This window comes from Cuculus canorus, chromosome 1 (assembly GCF_017976375.1).
Source record: "Cuculus canorus isolate bCucCan1 chromosome 1, bCucCan1.pri, whole genome shotgun sequence".
In the NCBI taxonomy this organism is placed as follows: Eukaryota; Metazoa; Chordata; class Aves; order Cuculiformes; family Cuculidae; genus Cuculus; species Cuculus canorus.
Window position 1 is genome coordinate 76417296 of NC_071401.1, and position 19690 is coordinate 76436985.

A 19690-nucleotide genomic window follows, 5' to 3' on the forward strand; every position below is an offset into this window, starting at 1 on the left:
GCCATTCAAACATTTTCTTTCAGTTTTCTCTGCAGTAGTTTCCTTGGTATTTTTTTCAATTGTTACATGGTATGAATAGCTGGTAATCTACATATAATGAATTTCCATAGTTATACAATTATTCAGGCTCTAACGCATTACCTGGAGGTCAGCTGATGGACCACAAATCCTTGTTTGAGTAGACAGAATGCTTAAGTGACTATGAAAAGTTTCTGCCTTGGTAATTTTTAACATACTTGATACTTTGTGTTGGCCAAGTATTAAAGTGATTCTCAGTCTTCCACATGCCTGGCTAGCAAGAAATGATTAGAAAGACAGTTCTTTGTGGCTGCAGTGACACATGTTTTAGGAAACTGAATGGTAATTTAAATACTTGTGTGTGTAATCTTGTAGCAGCTTAACTACCAGACTTGTTTTGACTCCCCCACTAGATCTCCCCCCTCTGCCCATTTCCTTATGTTTTCAGTCCTCAGTAACACTAAATCCAGCTATAAACATTGAGATACCTTGTACATCATGCCTGCTAAATCAACTTTAAATGCACTTACAGCTTCTTCAAATACAGTGTCGACGGAGTTAGAAGTCTAGGACCAAGGTTAGCATCAAGGATTGGGCAATGCTGGCAGCACCTGAACATAGAGATTGCACAAGACAGAAGTGAAAATGAAAAGTGTTGCTATCCTTCCTCATGGGTCTACCAGACAGACAGTAAATATCAGTCTAGGAGGTACCACTTTTGCAATTAATGACAATCTGTTGTGATAGCATCCAATAATAGACATATAGTCCAGGAGAATCTAGGCCTGTTCCACACAGGCCTACCCTGCAAAACAGTTATGCATCTTTTGTTGCAATTGTAAAAAAAGATTAAATGCTGCAGTTTAAAAGATCTACGGTTGTAAAAATTGTGTAATTCTGCCAGCTTATTGTGCTCTGCAAAAACATTCAGCTTTCTGTCTGATATTTTTTTAATTTTGACCAAAAATGTTATTTTTGCTGTTGCCAAACAGTCCTGTGCTTTGCCATTTTATGATTAGTTGAAGATGATTATTGTGGATTTATTTAGCTTTGTCAAGCAAGTCTGTTTTAAGTATCTTCCTAATGAATTCAGAATTTGATTTTTAATTTCTTGTCAATTTTGAAATTGATTTTTTCTTGAAAATGCTGCATTTTAAAGCTGTCATTGGAAGGACAAGCTTTCTTATGAAAAGTTCTTGTTTTGAAAACTGTTTATAAAGGAGTTGGAAGTATTGTGTAAACAGCTGGGGATTTGTTTCAGAGAAACGGAATAGACAATTTCTTTCTATTTCTTAATTTAAATCTGTCCAGTGTAAGCAACAGAACTAAACATAGTAGAAGTGACTCAGCCTTGTGTAGGTGCTTGGAAAATTGTAGCTGTCATAGAAATATGATAATTGGATTGGGTTGTGTGGGAGAGAAGGCTGACAAGGGAAGGAGAAGGTGGTCAGATTTAAACTGGGTGCTGTGGTTACGAATAAAGCCAAATACGCAGTGTCAGTGTTCCAAAAAAGTGGGCAAACTTTTTATATAAGATTGAGTAATTAAGGTGCCTGGTTAGATTCCTGAAAGCAGTGTGTGTCTACTCCGCCACCTCCATCCCTTTCAAACTTTTGTTTCCGTTCCAGTATGTGCATATGCTTTTAAAATGTTGTTCTTTATCCTTAAGAAGCATTGGAGTTTGTCTTTTAATGTTTTTTTTTCTTTCTTTTATTTTTTCCTTTCTTTTCTTTACCAGTTAGATAGTCTAAATAAGTTAGATGTAAACTTCCAGTGCAGTTCCTGTGGTAGAGAGCTCCCAAATCACATAGCAACAGATCAATGATGAAATGACAATGCTCATTTCTCTCTTTTTAGGTAGGCTTGGGCTGGTGTGCCTGTAATGACATCCATACGATAACCTGATCTGGCAGTTTCTGTGGGATTGCCATAAACAATTCATAAACTCCCTATGAAAGATGGATTCCTCCACATAGCTAGGGAAGATATTACGCTTAGCAGCTTATGTAAATTGTTTCTATCTAAAAGTATGCTAACTCTGGTTGTAATTTTCCATATGAGGATTGTTGGAAGCTGTGCTTTCACTTATCCAACTAGAAGGACTCAGTGTATGCTTACCCTAGAGCATTGTCACCTATACACGTAGATGTAATTTAAGGTGATGCTGCTTGTTGTTTGCCACCCGCCATGTGCTGTGTAATGCAGCCTTAAGCACCTACGCCTGGGTTGAAAGCCTGACCAGAGCAAGGCAGCCTGTCATTACCTGCCAGAGAGATGCTGAAATGCATCAGGAGCATAGCCAGAATGTGTGAAGGAGCTGAAATACTGGCAAAATATTTAGATCTAAGTTTTGATGTCAGGACCTTTGATGTTACATGTGCCTATAACATAATACACATTAACCTAAGGTGCCAGATGAGATGTAACTTGCTCAGGAGAAACCTCAGGGTTTCTGAACGTTCATGTCATTTACTCTGCTGTTCTGGGAAGAGGGCCTGATAAATATTTGATATTTGTGTAGCTATGACTTTAAATCATTATTTCCATGTCAAAAAATCAATTAGAGATTTATCCTGATCCTTCATATGGCAAGAGACTGTCCAGGTCCCTCTGGATTACATCCCATCCTTCTGGTATGGCGACTGCAGCACTTCAGCTCAGTGTCATCTGCTGCAGCCTTGCTGAGAGTGCACTCAGTCTTGCTATCTGTGTCATTGATGGAGATATTAAACAGCAGTGGTCCTAGTACGGACCCCTGAGGGACACCACTTGTCACAGATCTCCATCTGGACTGTGAGCTATTGACCACTACTCTCCGAATACAACCATCCAACCAGTTTCTTATTCACCAAACAGTCCACCCATCAAATCCATATCTCTCCAGTTTAGAGAGAAAGATGTTGTGAGGGACCTTCTGCTTTACAGAAGTCCAGATAGATCGTATACATTGTTTTTCCCATGTCCACTCCTGTGGTTACCCCATTGTAGAAAGCCAGTAGGTTAGTCATACAGGATTTGCCCCTGGTAAAGCCATGCTGGCTGCCATTAGTCACCTCTCCATCCTCCATGTGTTTTAGAGGGGCCAGTATATAATGAGAATGAAGGGGTGGGTCATGCATGATGTAAATGGAGACCACCAGAAAAAGCTACTTTTTCTGGCTAGTTTGAGGCCTGCTGCAATCCCTGCAGATGCTTCCTAGGCTCTGAAACCGGATGCCTTTGTCTTCAAGGTGGTCTTGCTGTTCCTGTGAGCAGTAACCGCTTGTTACACATGTTCATCTTCTTGACTCCATTAGTTGAGTTTGTGGTGAGAAAAGGCAGCATTGATGTGTTATCCTTTTTAAACTGCACTTTGAAGATAGAAATCTCCTGGTAAGTGGATATGCACAATAACTTGGGCTTGTTGTAAATCACCAGTTGTCAGAGCCACTGAGATTCCTGAGGGCCAGCCTTTTCCCAAAGCAGTGCTTCAGGCTTGTCTCCAATTCTGTAGTTTGATGCTGGAGTAAGCAGTTCAGACAAGTTTTGTATTTTTAGAACCAAGTGGTTTGATTATGTTTATGATTTATAAATTTATACATCTCTTCAAGTTTCTGATAATTTTTTTCACATAATTTGATTGTCATTTATCTTCTGGTGAGGCGACACTTTAATTTTTTAATTTTTTTTTAATGTTCTTTTGATGCATAATGCTTAGGATCTCTTTCATGAATGACAATATGAACAGTGCTTTTGTTATTTGATACTATTTTACCTGTATTTGATGAAGTGCTTAGGGACATGGTTTAGGGAGTGTTAGGAATGGTTGGACTCGATGATCCAATGGGTCCTTTCCAACCTTGTGATTCTGTGATTCTGTGATTCTGTAATTTTTGAAAAAAAGAGAATGCACGAGCAGAACGATTTGATCTATCTCTAAAAGCAATTTTAAGAGCTTGCAAACCGAGCTTGTATTGTCAAACAAGTTGTTATTTTGTGTGGTTCTTACTTCTCTTTCCTTGAGGTCTGTGCTTTGTCCTCGTAGTTTGTGTCGTTGTCTAGACATTTCAAATATGTCCCTTGCTTAACCCAAAGTATAAACTCTCTTAACTATGTGAACCTTGGGTAAGAGAGCAGAAGGGTGAGATCAGTTGTCATAAAAATACAATCAGTAGAAGGTATTCATCAAGTTGGATGTGATAGCAGTAGTGGCTAAGGAATGTAACCTGTGCAGAAGATGGCAAAAGGCCAGGTGAATCACATTTGTCTTCCCTATCAGTTAACCTGAAAGTTGACAGCTGCTAGGTTTAAAGAACTGTAAGCCATATGCAAGCTAAAACATACGTGGATATTAAACAAATAGTTTAAAATCTGTTTACTATTAGCTGTGTACTTTAAAAGGAGTTCATTTCAAAGCAAAGCTTCTGCATGTTAGTAACACTATAATGAAATTTACCTTCTGTAAATAGCTCTTTATAGAGAAGCTTAAATAGAATTTTTAAATAGAATTTTTTTATTTTCTGTTAATAACAGAATTACAAAAATCAGTTTTTCTAATTTTTTTTTTTAATCTCTTCCCTTGTAGAGCCTAGCCAAGTTAACAGATGGATTCAGGAATAGCTGTTGTATTACAGATTCCTTGCAGGATCTCCAGCACAATTCTAGTTTGCTCAGCGACTCCTGTTTACCTCAACAACACTGCGATGCTTGTTCTCAGACTGACATCACTGGAGAGGTATGTGTTCCTACGTGAGACATTTGCTGTAGAAAATAAGCTACTTTTGTGCTATAGTGATGAATCATTATTTCCTGTTTTAATTTAAAAAGTATTGGCTGTAGCAGAACAAAAAATTCAAAGCGATATTGGTGGCAAGGGAGTTACATTTGCTTATTGTTTCCAGAGTGTATGAGTGGTGTTCATGAGTGTTGGGCTTCGCGGTTCTGCTGTGTGAGCGTGAGTAAGGTGTGTAGCGATGTGCTTGCAGGTCAGTGCCAGGTAAAATCAACTCCAGGACTTAGGTAGCCTCACCTCACAGACCACTTCTTGCATCATCGCTTTGGTGACCACAAGTTCATCTTGGAGTAACAGCCCTTGCTGAGGTGCCCACAGACCACTTCTGTTCTTGTCACCAGCTCTGACTTACTCGTAGTTATAATGATGCAGGAAGGAAAAAACCACTTCAGCCAGCTTGAAGCTGCAGTAGAGACCTGTCACAGTTTAGCCCTGGCCTGGCCCATTTTGGCAGCTAAAACCAAGCAGTTGGGCTCCCAATTACCTTCCCCTCTACTCCTGGGGAAAGGGAAATGAGAGGAAATGACTTGCGAGTTGGAAAAATAGAAACTAAACCAGCTTTAATGAAATAATAATGAAGAAAATAATAAAATATATTGTGCCACAGTGTGCCGTGTTAGCATTTTGGTGTAGTAATGGATGGTTTCTAGTTGCTTTTAATATTTTTTTATCATTCTTATCATCATTGATCATGTATATCAAAGATATAAGGCCCAAAAGAGGGCCTCTGTGGAAGAGGATATCTGTGTTTTTTAAGATGTACTTCTAAAGCCCCTAAGAAGACTTAGCTAAGGCTAGGCTGTAGTTCAGTGTGTTAGGTAGATGATGCCTTTGGGATGTCATTTTTTCTGACTGGTGATGGATGTGATTATTGAATTCCATAACAAATTACCAGAAGGAAAAAATCACTGTGTTCTTCTGTTCACAATATGCATCGAGTGTTATCCAAGACAAGTCAAGTGCAGTCTGAAAATTGTGTATATCAGGTATAGAGTTTATTGTTAGGGAAATAAAAAATACATGACGTTGTCAGTTTTTTTACCTGAGTTATTAATAGTGGATTGTGAGTAAAAAAGAGATGGATTTTTTTTTACACATTTGATGATGAGGAGAGCAAAAGCATTAGTTAGATGGGAAATCCAGAGGTGCAGCAATGCACTTAAGTAGGGACTTGGGTTTTAACTATTAGGCTGTATGCAAATTTCTGAAGAGAGGAACTACCAATGCCCTAAGATGGAAGGAAGTTGCTGTAGAAGCTGGGCTGTATACCATAGGAGTTGTATCACGAATGACCGGTTCAAGGATCAAGTGATGTGTTTGTAATAGTGTTTAAAATGCGCTAATGATTTAAGTAGCCACAGTACAGGGAATGTGATCTGAATTACTTCTACTTATCCATAAAACGGCTGTATCAAATAGTAAACTATTTCAATTAAAAATACTCTTTGCAGTTTCAGCTTGGATAAAGTTGAAACTAAGCAATTTTATTTGCTAACCTTTGATTTCCAGGTTAATAATTTATTGAAAGGGCTCATGTACCTTATGTATTTTAGCAATAAACCAGTTTTGTATTTCTAAAGCATATAATTGATTGTGATTATGTTGTTACTTAAAGCATTGATATTTTTAGTGAGTCCAGTACAAGAAACTAATTTGTCCCTTTTTTATTGTGAGAGTGTTTTTCAAATCTCATTTCTCCCTTTCTTTTCCCCTATTCCTTTGTTCTTCAACTCTGCAAAAGTTTGGTTTTGATGACAAAACAAGACTTGTAGACAAAGTGAGACTGAACTGGCAATATGAAGAGGCCAAGAAAAGGTAATTAAAAATAAATTCGGGTGGTTTTGCTTTACTCTTATATTTAAAGTTTTCAGAGTCCAGCTGGAACCAGCCTCGTAGCTGAACTGTCTTTAGGAAGTCTAATTTGCTTACTGTTGGTTAGCTCACAGGTAATAAAAACTTAGGTAAGTGTAAGACTTTATCATAAGATTATATTTGTTTGCAGAGATAAAGCTAAATGTCAACCCTGTTCTACACTTCTATAAACACAGAATTGTAGTAGTTTAATTGGACTGTTTTACATTTTTCCCCCTTCTTCTGAAAGTTCAGTGTAAATAGTCTTTTAATCTATGTTTGGATTCTATCAGCGTGGCTTTGTCAGTTGAGAGCTTTGCATACCTGTGTTGCAAGTTCAGTATACTGAAGTCACGAATTCAGTGTGAACAAAAAATGCAGGAATTCCTGTAAGATAAATAAAGAAGTTCAGAGCTGAACAAAAGGGTACATAAAAAGTAAATATTGAGACTGACAGAGAAATCTCTGGTAAAAAAAATGTTTAATGTCATATCTGTCCCCGTGTCCGTCCCTGTTTTCGTGCCCCCTAAATAGAGTAATTCTTCATGAAATCTTTCAATCTGTTTGCTTGTTGTAAGTATTTCTTTTGTGAAGGTCAGTCTTGCAGTGTTTTTCTTAGCTTTGGAAAAGCAGTCTATTGTTATTTAGTACTATTTAAAAAATACTGTCAACTAGTATGGCTTAGAAGGTCCTCATTTAACCTCATTGTTTTAAAACTGTTTGCCGCGTATTCAGGACAATAGTGCAGGTATAGGTGGTGACTTGAACACAGTAATTTTATGCACTTAAGATCACTTTAATTTGTGCTGATAGAATATTCTCTTATTAAAATTAACTGACAAAAGATTCTGTGTAGTTAGCTCTGAAAACCTTAGTTTTTAGATTTTTTTGTAAGTTAAGATTTTTCTTTTTACTTTTCAATTTTGTCTATTTTGCCAGAACATCTCTCAAAACAAGGATTAGAGAAAAAAATTTCACTACTTCTGCCTCTTTTTTTTTCCCCATATTATAGTGACTTTTTCTTTGAGGGAAACTGCAGTGCTGTCATATGTCTTGGCAGGGATCGGAAGCTTTATAGGTGATTTGGGTTTTGTTGTTCTTGGAAAATTTACCTGCATTTGGATGCAATACAGGCTTTTAAGAAAAATGAAATTGTTGCAAGCATATTAGATACACAGCTAAATCTTCAGGAGTTGTAACTGGAATGAAAGTCTACATTGTAAAATATGGCATTTGAATACCAGTGGCTATTACCCAATAAATGTTAAAAAGTTGGACAAAACCAGGGCAAAACAAAACCCTCTCAGTGTCCTCTTTAGGTTTAACCCTTAACACTTAATAGTTCAGTGATCATTTAGGTGTTCATAACAGTTGCTGAAAGGAGTAGGAGAGCATTTACTTCTATACAGTTTAGTTTAGCAGAGCCACTGGTGCTGTGAAGGCTGTATGAAATGTTACTAGTTTGGTTTTCTGACATACCTTTTCATGTTTTTCAAAACAATTCTCTTCTTTGTGTTTTATTGCAGGGAAAAGATATAGTGGTGGTGAGGTTTCTGTTTGGTGGGGTTTTTTTTAGTAGCAGAAGCATTTCCCAGCTGAAAATGCTGAACTTCTGTTTATGCATGAAATGCAGTATTTCTGAACATCACAAGTGAGCTGGGGTTTGATGTTAATTATGCGTAGAAAATCTGGGTAACTAACCTCCCAACCAGAGAACATTAATTGCAATAAGGGTAGTCCTACTGTCCCAGGGTAGCAGCTCTGACAAGGGTCCGTTATTTAGCAAAAGCATGTTAGTTGTGTTAAAATAATAGCCTTATTCTGCCCAGTATGTTGTACGGAAGTAATCAGCTTTCAGCTTTTGAGTGGAACTGAACAGAGCTCATTGCCCCAGCCAGTTATCTCTGTGGTTGCATTCTTCATTTATCATGCATTCCTTCCCCTTAGCTTGCTGGCATTTCTGTGGGACTTTTGTCTCTACTAAATATCTTTGTGTTCATTCTGCCTTGGCTGGTGAAATATCTACTGTTACTGCACAGTGTGGGTGACAGAATGTGCTGCGATGGATTAAAATCTACAAAGTAGAAAATTAAGCTGCTACAGTATGTCACAACTTTTTTAAAAGTGTATTATGACTACTTGCTCATTGAATGGGGTGTGGAAACATAGCAAATATATAGCCATAGCCCCACAAACTGATGGGCACTGTGTTGTATTTTGGTCACTCTTCTGAATCTAGCCAGAAGATCGTACAGCCCTAGTTCTGAGCAGAAGATTTGCAATATGTAGTAAAGTTTTATAAATAAAAATATGTTATCTGTATATGGTGTCTCATCAAAGAAATGCAATGTTGGGATTTCTGAATGAACTGTCTTGAAGAATTTGGGAGGTAAAACTCACAAATAGTAGAAAACTTGGCTTCTACTCCTGAAATATCTCTCCTCCCTCGTAAAAGACAATTTGATTTTAATTCCTCCTTTAAAAATACCTCTTAACAACTGACAGGTTTGGGCTCTACATAGATTAAGACGTTCACATAGCTCCCCCCCACCCCCACCCCCTTAGGTTTCCACTGGAAGAAATTGGATAATTTGCAATTTAATTTTTCCCAGGGCATTTCAGATGTTGTGAGCTGTGGATTCTGACATCTTCAGCACACAGGGGAAGAGGTCCTCTCTCCTCTGTCTGATCCAGGCTCTGGGAGGAGGCGTGTAAATTCTACTTTTTAACTCACCAGTCATGCTGAAGAGAAGCTCAATCGCTGTTCTTCTGCTCTTTTCTCCACACCACACCACCCCCCCCCCCCCCGCATTACTTTTAAATAAACTGTACCTTATTTCCATGAAATTTCTCCTCTCAGATCTGTCAGTGTGGCCTTCCAGAGAAGCAGGAGGGAGGGAGGATGGTCTTTTTGAACAGAAGGCCCCAAGCTGCCTGGATAAATACTGTTTTTAGTTTCAGTTGCTATTTCAGTGAGACCACCTCTCATGAAGGCATTTGCACACTGGAAAGTGAACCCCTCGAGCACTTCTCTGAATAGACTGTTTCATAGAAAGAGAAATCAAAAGCAAATTGTTTTTCTTTGATAACTCTGGAATTATGCAGTTCGGTGTAATGACCACGTGAAGTATATTAGCAAATGATTGTGAAATGTCATTGCTGCAGAGCCTTGTATCTTGTGAAGTGTGTTAATTCATATATGAAAAATGATCCCTCTAATAAGAAACAACATTTTTTAAACTTATTTTTTAACTTATTTTTTATTTTTTGGGTTTTTTTAAAAATCCAGTGTGATGGTAGCTGACTTTAATGAACAAGCATCTTCAACGAGCTTATCTAATTTGTGTGGAGAGACAGTATTTTTTTATGCCTTATGTAAAGTTGAATTCAAATGTGTTATTTTTCAATTCTATTGTTTAACTCATACAGTGGCCATCACAGATTTGCTTTAGCCTTGAAAAAGCCGTCTCCTCAGCTATGATTAATATCTCCGTGTTCCCTTTAAGAATGTTACTTCTTTTTTTTTCAGTATAGTTGCTAAATAGTTACTTAGTTGCAAAATTGTCTCATTATGCAAATGAATTTTCAGTTGAGCTTTTAAAAGGTCGAGTGGGAGAAGTATGTTAGTACGAATTTTGTTTGTACTGACAAAATACGTGTTGGTTGGATATTGATAGCAACATTCCAGTACTGATACAATAACACACTGAAGTATTTTCCTGTTGAAATTCATTTTGTGTAGGCACATTTCGAGGTGTAATTGCCTAATTTCTTGTGAATTTCAGTTAAGTTGTATGCTTTATTTGGCTAAACTAATCTGATTTAGGGATGAAGTAATTTGTCTGATAGTGCATAAGTATCTAGCTTACGTATGTCAGCTAAGTCTAAATCTCCTAGTGTCAGTGTTTTAACATAAGACTTTTTTCTTTGTGTTATAAAGGAAGCTGGGCCGTGCTCTTAAACTGTCTTTGAAGTTTTCGTTATACCAGTTTACCAGTGTGAATTGGGAAAAACTCTAATCCCTCTCCTTCATTGGTTTTAGCAGGCTTTGCAGTTTTCCTTGAGGTGAATATCTAATTTTGTCTGCAAAATGCCAGTGGACTCTAAAGGTTTCATGAGTGTCTTAAGCCAGTTTAAGACCTCCTTGTTATTGAATCAGGCTGCCAGGAAAGCTGGATATTCTACAAAGCATACTCGGGTTGTCCGCCAAAGCCACAGTGGCACATACTTGCAGGAACAGCCAAAGTAGACACAGTGGAGAAACTTTGTGAGCATTTGGCTGGGTTCCCCAGCTTCTTGTTCTTTCCATTTCTTTCTTCCCCTTTCTCTAGCCTTTCCCTCTTTGGATATAAATCATAATCCACTCTCAAGAGAGCCTGTAAATACCAGAAATTACCAAGTTCTTACACCCTTCATTATGTATCTTCAGTCCCACAGCCACCTCCTCTGGGTATTGCATGTGGGAGAAGTTCCCTGTTAACCAAAGAGGCAGAGAACTGGGTCCAATTATGAGCCTAAGGAAAGGAGTAAGCTGGGCTGATTTATGTTGCTCATCTTGGCATTTTTGTGAGATCTTAGCCACCGTTCTCCTCTAAATAATATTTGCTTTTTTTTTTCTTTATTTTATTGCCACTCATCTTCCCATTCCACAGGTAAGAAAGGCCTCAGCTGTAGAGTGGTCTGATATGTCACCCAGAGTCTAGACATTTGAATGTAGGGGAGTAGTGGGGCTTTTTCCCCGTAATGTGTCCCCGTAAAGCATAAGTTAGGACCTTCATGTTCCTTCAGAGTATTTCCCTCCCCAAGACACCTGCCTTGTTCATAATCTGAGTAATTGTCTAAGCAAGAGGTCAATTGTAATTGTAAATCAGACTCTTTCATGTCACAAAAAGCGATTTTTATTTAAATCTCATGTCACATGCTATATTTTAATCATAGAATCACTAGGTTGGAAAGGACCCACTGGATCATCAAGTCCAACCATTCCTATCAATCCCTAAACCACATCCCTCAGCCCCTCATCCACCTGTCCCTTAAACACCTCCAGGGAAGTTGACTCAACCACCTCCCTGGGCAGCCTGTGCCAGTGCCCAATGACCCTTTCAGTGAAAATTTTTTTCCTGATGCCCAGCTTGAACGTCCCCTGGCGCAGCTTGATGCCATTCCCTCTTGTCCTGTCCCCTGTCACTTGGGAGAAGAGGCCAGCTCCCTCCTCTCCACAACCTCCTTTCAGGTAGTTGTAGAGAGCAATAAGGTCTCCTCTCAGCCTCCTCTTGTCCAGGCTAAAGGCTTAATAAATAACCTCTTCTAAGCTGAAAGGATATCAAGCTCAGTAGTATAATTTCAGGAGTGCTGGGTTCAAGTAGCGGCCTTGAAAATGAGATCCTAGATGTTTACAAAATCTTTTAGGTTCCCCAGATACTTCCAATGACAGAAGAGTTGCCCTGTTTTTTCTAGAGGGGTCTGTGTAGATGTCTATTCAGACATTCTGTAAATTCTGAAAAGACTAGCTTTTTTTGCTCCCATGACGTAGTTTGTGTAGTGAACTACTGGCTGTACTGATCTCCACTGTCATGCTGGGTCTACATGATTTTGGGCTAGGCACCATGCTAGAAACATTAGGATGACCGTTTCAGGGCAAATTTGCCATTTAGAATCAGTGTTTACTGAAGATCACCAGGTTAAAGCCTTGTCATCCTATCCGTGCCCCGCCTGCTTTTCTGCTTAACAGGAGCTGTTATATTCATCTCCATTTGAAATTTTTAAACACTGAAATAAGCAGCAAGTTGGTCTGCCTACCTAGGAAACCAGTCATTTGATACCACCTACTCCAGCATAGAATGCAAGTTCCATAGCACTTGTTATGCAAGGATAGGAATGGGCAAAATGCCTGGAATGTTGATAGCAAAATTAACCATGTTTTCCCCAGGAATATGTTAAATTGCTGTATCAGTAGGGCCCTCAGTATCTGGTATTAGGCCAGGTAAAAGCACTATCACAGTGACCGTACTTAACAAGTAGTATCTTAAAAAGTACCTGGTAGGAAGGAAGAATGTGTTTGGAAAGCAGAGGCTTCATAAAGGATCCTAAATATTTTTTTTTCCTTTAAATTGCAGTGTATTTCAAGTCATTGATTTATTTAAGTGGGTGTTTAAGGTAGATAAGTATTTGCACTGAGTCTGAAAATGCGAACCAGCCACTTCTTGCAGCGTACCAGTAGTGAGAATGGCTAGTGTAATGTAGGTAAAAAATCCGTCATGGACCAGCACCATGAAGTTGCTTATTTATGCATTTATTGTGTTTGGAGAAAATCTTATGTTGGGAAGAGACAAATTGCAATTATGGAACATGCGTAAGAGAATTTTTCATTGTTTTTAGCAGAACTGAACATAACTCTTCAGGTATTTTTCTTAGTGATTGGGGCCATAAAGGCCTTAGGGGTGTTTTCTAGCCAAGGACGTACATTTTAAAAAGTTTATCACTGGTAGCTTTTTAGAATAGCTTACTATGCAGAACGTCTTCAGTGGAAAGCAAGCCAAAAATTCTCTGAAAACTTTGGTTCATTTGCAGGAAATACAGGTTACAGAAAGCTGGCTTGCTGGTGCTGAAGTTCCCCTCCCAACAGATTCCTACATTATGTAGTGCTTTGCAAGTGCTTTTATTTTGTTGCTTAGAGGGAAAGTGTCGAGACAAGAAGAGTTATCTGAAATGCTAGGATTGGCAAGGGAATCAAAGTAAATACCGAATCAGATTTTAGAACTCTTCAATGATTCAAAACATTGCCCTTTAAAAGCAGTATAACCTAAGTTACCGTGGGACAGCTCTGAGTTTCAAAGCATCATCGTGACAGAAATTGAGGAGGATAACCAAACTTTAAACTAGAACGTCATGCGCAGAGTTACATAGTCTCGACAAGCTCAGGAGTCTAAATTAAAAAATCATGTACTGAGGATGGTGTTCTACCCCACAGCCAAGCAGGGTCAGTGGTTAACTGGTGCTGAAAGAGGGGAATCCCTCCTTCCTTTCTTGCTTGCTGGTACTTCTGTCTTTCTTGTTACCTGTATTAGCATTTATTTGCGCCTATCTTCAGCGTCTTAACCAGCTCACCCTGCATTAGAAAAATAGCAAGCAAAACAGTTGTCAGTGTTAAAATGGAGAAAACCAGTCCTTCAGCTATTTTGAAGAATGACCCAGAGACTTCAGCAAACATGTCTCATCATCTTTCCTCGTCAAGCTGTGTGAGAGCTTATGAACACGGTCACTCATGTACATTGCCAGGGCTCCTCTAATTCACTCTTGCTTGCCAGACTGTGACAACCCAGTTGTACCTGAATTGTGTAATTCTTTTGGAAGCACCTCGAGTTCCTGTTTGTTTCATTTGGCACCAAACACTTGACAGTCAAGTTGTATATGCCTTCAGGAGTGTTTACTGAATCTTTAACAGCGTAGCAGCCTGGGTAGCGTAGAGGAGTGGTCCTGACTCTGCTTACTGTTCCTGGCGCTGACATTTGGTCGATGGGGTGAGGTGTTCTTCAGGAAGCTGCATCTGGAATTCATGCACAATAGCTGAGGCATGAAATATGTAGAGTATATTTATTGATTCACAATGGTGCTTTCAGTAGCTATTGGCAGGAAGTTGGTTATTAATGTGAGGAGAAGGAAATGGTATTGAAGGGCTTGAGAAGGTATTCTACTTTAGACTGAAATACAACATAATACTCAAGTTCTTTACTTGCTACAAATGAAATCTAAGGCGGGGGGAGGAAATCTACTTGACAGAATTCACAGTGAAATTCCTATTGATGTATGAATGCAGTCATTGTGAAATGACTTATGTCGATATTTTATTTCCCTTCCCCTGATAATAAGATGGCCAAATACTTTCCAGATGTCAGTCTGAAATAAACATTGCATGAGGTTTTGTTTTTAGACGGGGAAAACCTTGCCTTTGTAATGTCTATTCCTTTTCTTTTATTCTTAGACTCATGTTATCACACTGTGGATCTTCTATTTCCTTGTTATGTGATTTTCCCTTGCTTTGTTTGTTATAACCTTTTCTTTCCTACCAGATATTTTGAAAAACAGATTACTTTAAAAGCTAACCTACCAAAAGAATGAACGCATATCTCACTTTTTTGGCTAGCTTTAAATGTGGTTTTATTTATTTAAAGGAGGATCATATTTTCTGGTGCACTGAACTCTGAATGCTACCATTTCAAAGTGGAAGGTGAAACTGCATATACAATTGCATGACTCTTTTACAGTTCTTTAGTTTCAAATTTTCAAAAATCAGAAAGCTAGATTTTCTCTTATTTGCTTTTCATTTTAACTGTACTATTCTGAAGTGCCTAAATGGATCATTGTCCGGTATTTGTTTGTCTTAGAGGACATATGCTTATATACCTTTTGATTTTTCCAAACAACACATTTGTGAAATTTCTGTCTTTAGGGATTTATGAAATACCTGTAAGAGTTAAAAATTTGGGTTTAGTACAACGTTTTCTTAAAATATCAACTGTGGAATTGCTCTTGTAACAGTTGAGCATCTTAAGATATGCTCAGTGTATTGAGATGGAGGAAACTACTTTTGGCTATAAAGCCTACTGCAAAAAAGCAATCATGTTAGCTTGTTTGATGATGGATCTATCGAAAGCCACTTGTGTTTTTTAACCAGGAAATCTTTTTTCCAGACCTATGTTTTTGTTTTACTGTTTGTTTATTCTTAAAATTTTGTTATTGGTCAGAACTACCTGATACTTTCAGCCCCATGAACTGTTCCCTTACTTGACAATTTGGACCTATTGTCAGTTGCTAAGTATCTCCCCTTCATCCTCTTCAACTTTTCACTGCATTTTCACTGGAGGAGTGAGGAATGAATGTTCATCTTTATCAGCTGCATAGGCAGCAAACTCAAGAGCTCTAAAATATGATTTTGTTTGCTACATAATGAGAAAGCCATGAAGACAGATATTGTCTCTGTGATAGGTAAATGTACTTTTAGTTCTCGTACAGCTACAAATGGCAACATACTTGCAGTTCTGTAGTGTTTAAAAAACCCACAGCACAAAATAGAGAACGAACCCAAACAAAAAGAAACAAATAATTCTTCCAAACTCCCCTACATTTTTTTTTATTTGGAAGAAAAAGAGTCACAGAAGTCAATAGGCTTCACCTTTTTTTGTTTTGCCTCTTAATTGCCTTCGTCTTTGTCTCTTCTGCATTTTGAAACATATTTATTCTCTTTTAAAGAGTTTCAAATATACAACAGCAGCTGGCCTTGCTAGAAAACGAATCTTGGCCAGGAATGGCTGAAGCAGACAGGGACCGTCTTCAGCTCATTAAAGAGAAGGAGGCTCTTCTTCAGGAGCTGCAGCTTATCAGTCAACAGAGACGATCCCCAGAAGACATTGCACGTTTGGAGGAAGAAAAAAGACGCTTGGAGGATGAAATTCAGCGGGCACGAGCAACCTCTGCTCATGGGGCCACTGAAAGGTTTGGGAACTTGTTTCTTATCCACTGTAAGATCCATATAGGTAATTTCAAAAGGAGAATAGGGAATTTCCCTTTGTGTTTAAGGAAAAGAAGATATATTACTAGAATAATTTGCTTTCAGAAAAGGAGGAGCCTACTCCCGACTGCCATTATTTGATTCTGTCTGTCTGGAAGTTTTCTGAAGGAGAGTTGGAGTGATGTTGACTAGTTAACTTTCCTTTAGTTTGTCTGAAAAGTCTGAATAGGAAGAAGAGATCAAAGCAGAGTCACAAGAGATGCTTGGAATGAGCTTGAGTAATATTGTCCAGTAATAGAGACCTGAACAACAGTACCTGGATAGTGAAAGATTTTTGTTATTTTTTCAGTGAAGTAATACTCATCTCCAAAAGCAGCTGAACAGAAGTCCTTTTCCATGTTTTCTTTCTGCCTTATAAAAAGAAAATTAAATGATTCACTTATTGCCTTTTGTATACAGTTTTTCCTTCTATTTTGCAGTCTCAGCAGTGGGAGCACATCCCAGTTCTGGCATTCAGAGAGCATAGTAAACAGTCTCATTCTTGAAAACTTAAATATCAAGTTAAATGTAAAAACAAACATCTCTCCCCAAAATATTAATGGAACACACCATTCTTCCCGCAGCCAAAGAAGTGGACAAAAACTCTTAGCAGTTTCTACTGCAAGCGAGAAAGTACTTGCTCATTTCCCAGACTTATTTCTCTTACGTAGATAAGTGGACAATATCCAGAAAGGCAGCTTTAACATTTATAGAGAAGCGAATTGGTAGTAAAAAGACAGGTTTGACCCTTGAGGAAAACTACATGAAGCAGCTTTAATGTGATCTCTGTGCAGGTTAATATTTACCTAATTAAGATACGTCTAAAATATTGGAGGTGCCTTCTGTATACACATTTAGAGAAGTTCAGTACCTTTGGAAGGGCTTACTTCAGGCAGTAAATTCAGGCAATAAACAGAAAATTCACAGCCAACTTACGGTTCAATATTACATATTTTACAATTTTTGCAATATTGTTACATTGGTTTTCTAGCTTAAACTGACAGAAAAGGGAGTTCACTTTACACTGCAGCATAGTAAGTTTTATGTGTTGTTTTTGGGCTCTCATGTTAGGTAGTGCATACTATGTTGGCAAGAAGGCCAAGCCTTTTTTCCATGTAGTTCACACTGTGGAAACCAGCGTTCCGATGTGATACTTGATATTTCAAATACTAGCAAAAAAATTGCGTAGAAGTTAGAATAATACTGAAGGGCATTCTGTTTTTTTATAACTGTTTGGTGGAAAGCTTAACTATTAGTAGCCCTAATTTATTTATTTTTTTTTGTTTTAGGCTCAGCATAACCAAAACCATTCCTAGTTCTGTTTTTCCATTTTCACTTTCTCCTAATTGTGAAATGCAAATAAGCTTCCTCTTTAATAACCATTTCCGTTCTCTTACTGAGTTTCAAAGGCTCAGTTATGACAGAGATGGGGTATTTATTAATTAGTTGGTTTTGTTTAGTTCGGGTTTTCTAGGTAGGATGGAGGTTTAGTGGCCTTAGTTGGAGGCATCTCTGGCCCTTTAACGCAGGTACCTACCTTACAGCATTGATGACTGTGGATTGTAGGTCCCTAAGTTTGTTTTTTAAAGTAGATGGTGTGGATAACCTGTATTTCCTCTCTAAGGTTCTGAATCAGTTAAGTTTCTTACATCCTTTTGTCTTTTTCTTTTGGTTCCTGGGTGCAGTGCCTTTATCATGTAAGTTTACATAGCTGAGCTGCAGCCCTCCTTGCACCACTTGGTTAACCTGGTCTGGGGTCCCCAGAAGCAGGAGAAAAGCTTCAGCATTGCACGTGTTCGGGTGTGCAGCCTTTGCCATGTGGTTGTAATGAAGGGAGTTTCCCCAGAGGGCGGTGGGGTTGCTGGAGTGTAGTGCTACAGCCCCTTGCCAGCGTATGAATTAATGAAGTTGGAGGCCAAAGAAGTTGAGAGATTTATGTTTTTTTGCTGCTAACAAAGGCATATTTTATTCATATCTTAACCATCAAAAGTTTATTGACACTAATGCTGCCATTTTGGGTTTTTTTCCAGAAGGGCTCCCTTTTTGTTAGTATTTTTTTTTTATCCTACATGTTAACTTGTTGAATTCTAGCAGACGTCTTTGCAGCTGAGGAAGGTCTGAAGCGCTGAAATAAATTTGATCTGCTTTCTGCAAATCATCTGTCAGAATACCAATTTATAACCAACTTGTGAACACAGGGCTAGAGCAGCAAGTTTCCTGGACATACAAATATACAACACAAAACAGTTGCCACACTGTTTTGAACTATTTTGAAGTTCAGTGAAAAATATAAAATAAAATACCAGGCATGCTTGTAATTATGGCTTCTGGAAAATAATAAGTGTGATATCAGTAGATAAAATCTATTTTTTTATGTTTTAATAATCTCAAAATATGAAATTTCATATGAGACTGACAGCATTGTAGGTACATTCAGTTTGTGTTGTGGCAGTGACACTGAGTAGTTCAGCTGCTTGTTTTTAGAATGAGCAAAAAATAAGTCACTGCCAGAGATTTTTGGCATAGCTTAGTATTCAAAATGCTTTATCACTTGCTTAAGTATAATGATATATAAATACTTGGAACACCTAAAATTAGAGCTTAAAGCTGAGTTTTATGGTTACTGCTTAACAGAAGTCCTCCAAAAATTCTTTTTATCTTTGAAATTTGACACTAATTAGCTTGGATAATAAGGCTATTTGGAATACTTTTTTTTCCTGCCAAGGCGACAAAAGTCATAGTAGTTCTCTGTATTTTACTGGCACAGTCAGGTTGGTGCAAGGGAAAAAACCCTTTTGTAGAGCTTGATGTTTTTACCTAGGACTTTTTATTACTTTGGTAATTGCTGTAATGTATTTGAAACATCATAACTCTTGCATTGTGCCTCAATTACTTTTCTTGTCTGGGAATTCTGCTGGAGTCTTGATTCTTGTGTTCTTGCTGGAATTTCCATTGCCTACTTACAGGCTGCTTAAATTAAAACTTTTCATTAAACAGTGAAATGCCTTTTTATATTCCAAACTGCAATGCAATGACATTTTTCTGTACTTGGAAAGCTCCTAGCACTTCTTGAGCACTGCTGTCATGAAGAAAAATATTAATATATATCTGCTTAATTATAGGATACTGTTACAGGAAAAGAGAAATTGTTTGCTTATGCAACTAGAAGAAGCTACACGTTTAACCTCATATTTACACTCCCAGTTAAAAAGGTGAGTTATGTAAAACCAGCAGGTTTTGAAGTTGAACTGCAGCAGAGAAGAATATTAAAAATCTATGAAGTTTAATACTTTTTCATATGTGTGCCAAGTAAATTAATTTACTAAATTTATGCAGTTTAGTGTATGGAATGTGATGATTTGGATTGAGTTTTATAAATAGTATTAGGAATGGCTATTTGGGCTAGGTTATTATGTGTATTGGGGTTTTTTTATGTATTATCTTCTTTTCTGAAAGGAAGATGTACTTAAAACCTGTTGCAACGTTGTTGTAATTTTACTAAT

At 37.9% G+C, this 19690-nt stretch overlaps 1 protein-coding gene across 7 annotated transcripts in view; it reads left to right on the plus strand.

The window, feature by feature from the left end:
* WWC3 (WWC family member 3) overlaps nt 1-19690 on the plus strand; it is a 106391-nt gene that overhangs the window by 60579 nt on the left and 26122 nt on the right. For all 7 annotated transcript variants that reach the window (XM_054082120.1, XM_054082206.1, XM_054082448.1 and 4 more), the window contains exons 7-10: nt 4583-4732; nt 6531-6604; nt 15890-16132; nt 19310-19399. In XM_054082120.1, the coding sequence (XP_053938095.1) occupies nt 4583-4732; nt 6531-6604; nt 15890-16132; nt 19310-19399 (557 nt within the window). The remainder of the gene's footprint in view (nt 1-4582; nt 4733-6530; nt 6605-15889; nt 16133-19309; nt 19400-19690) is intronic.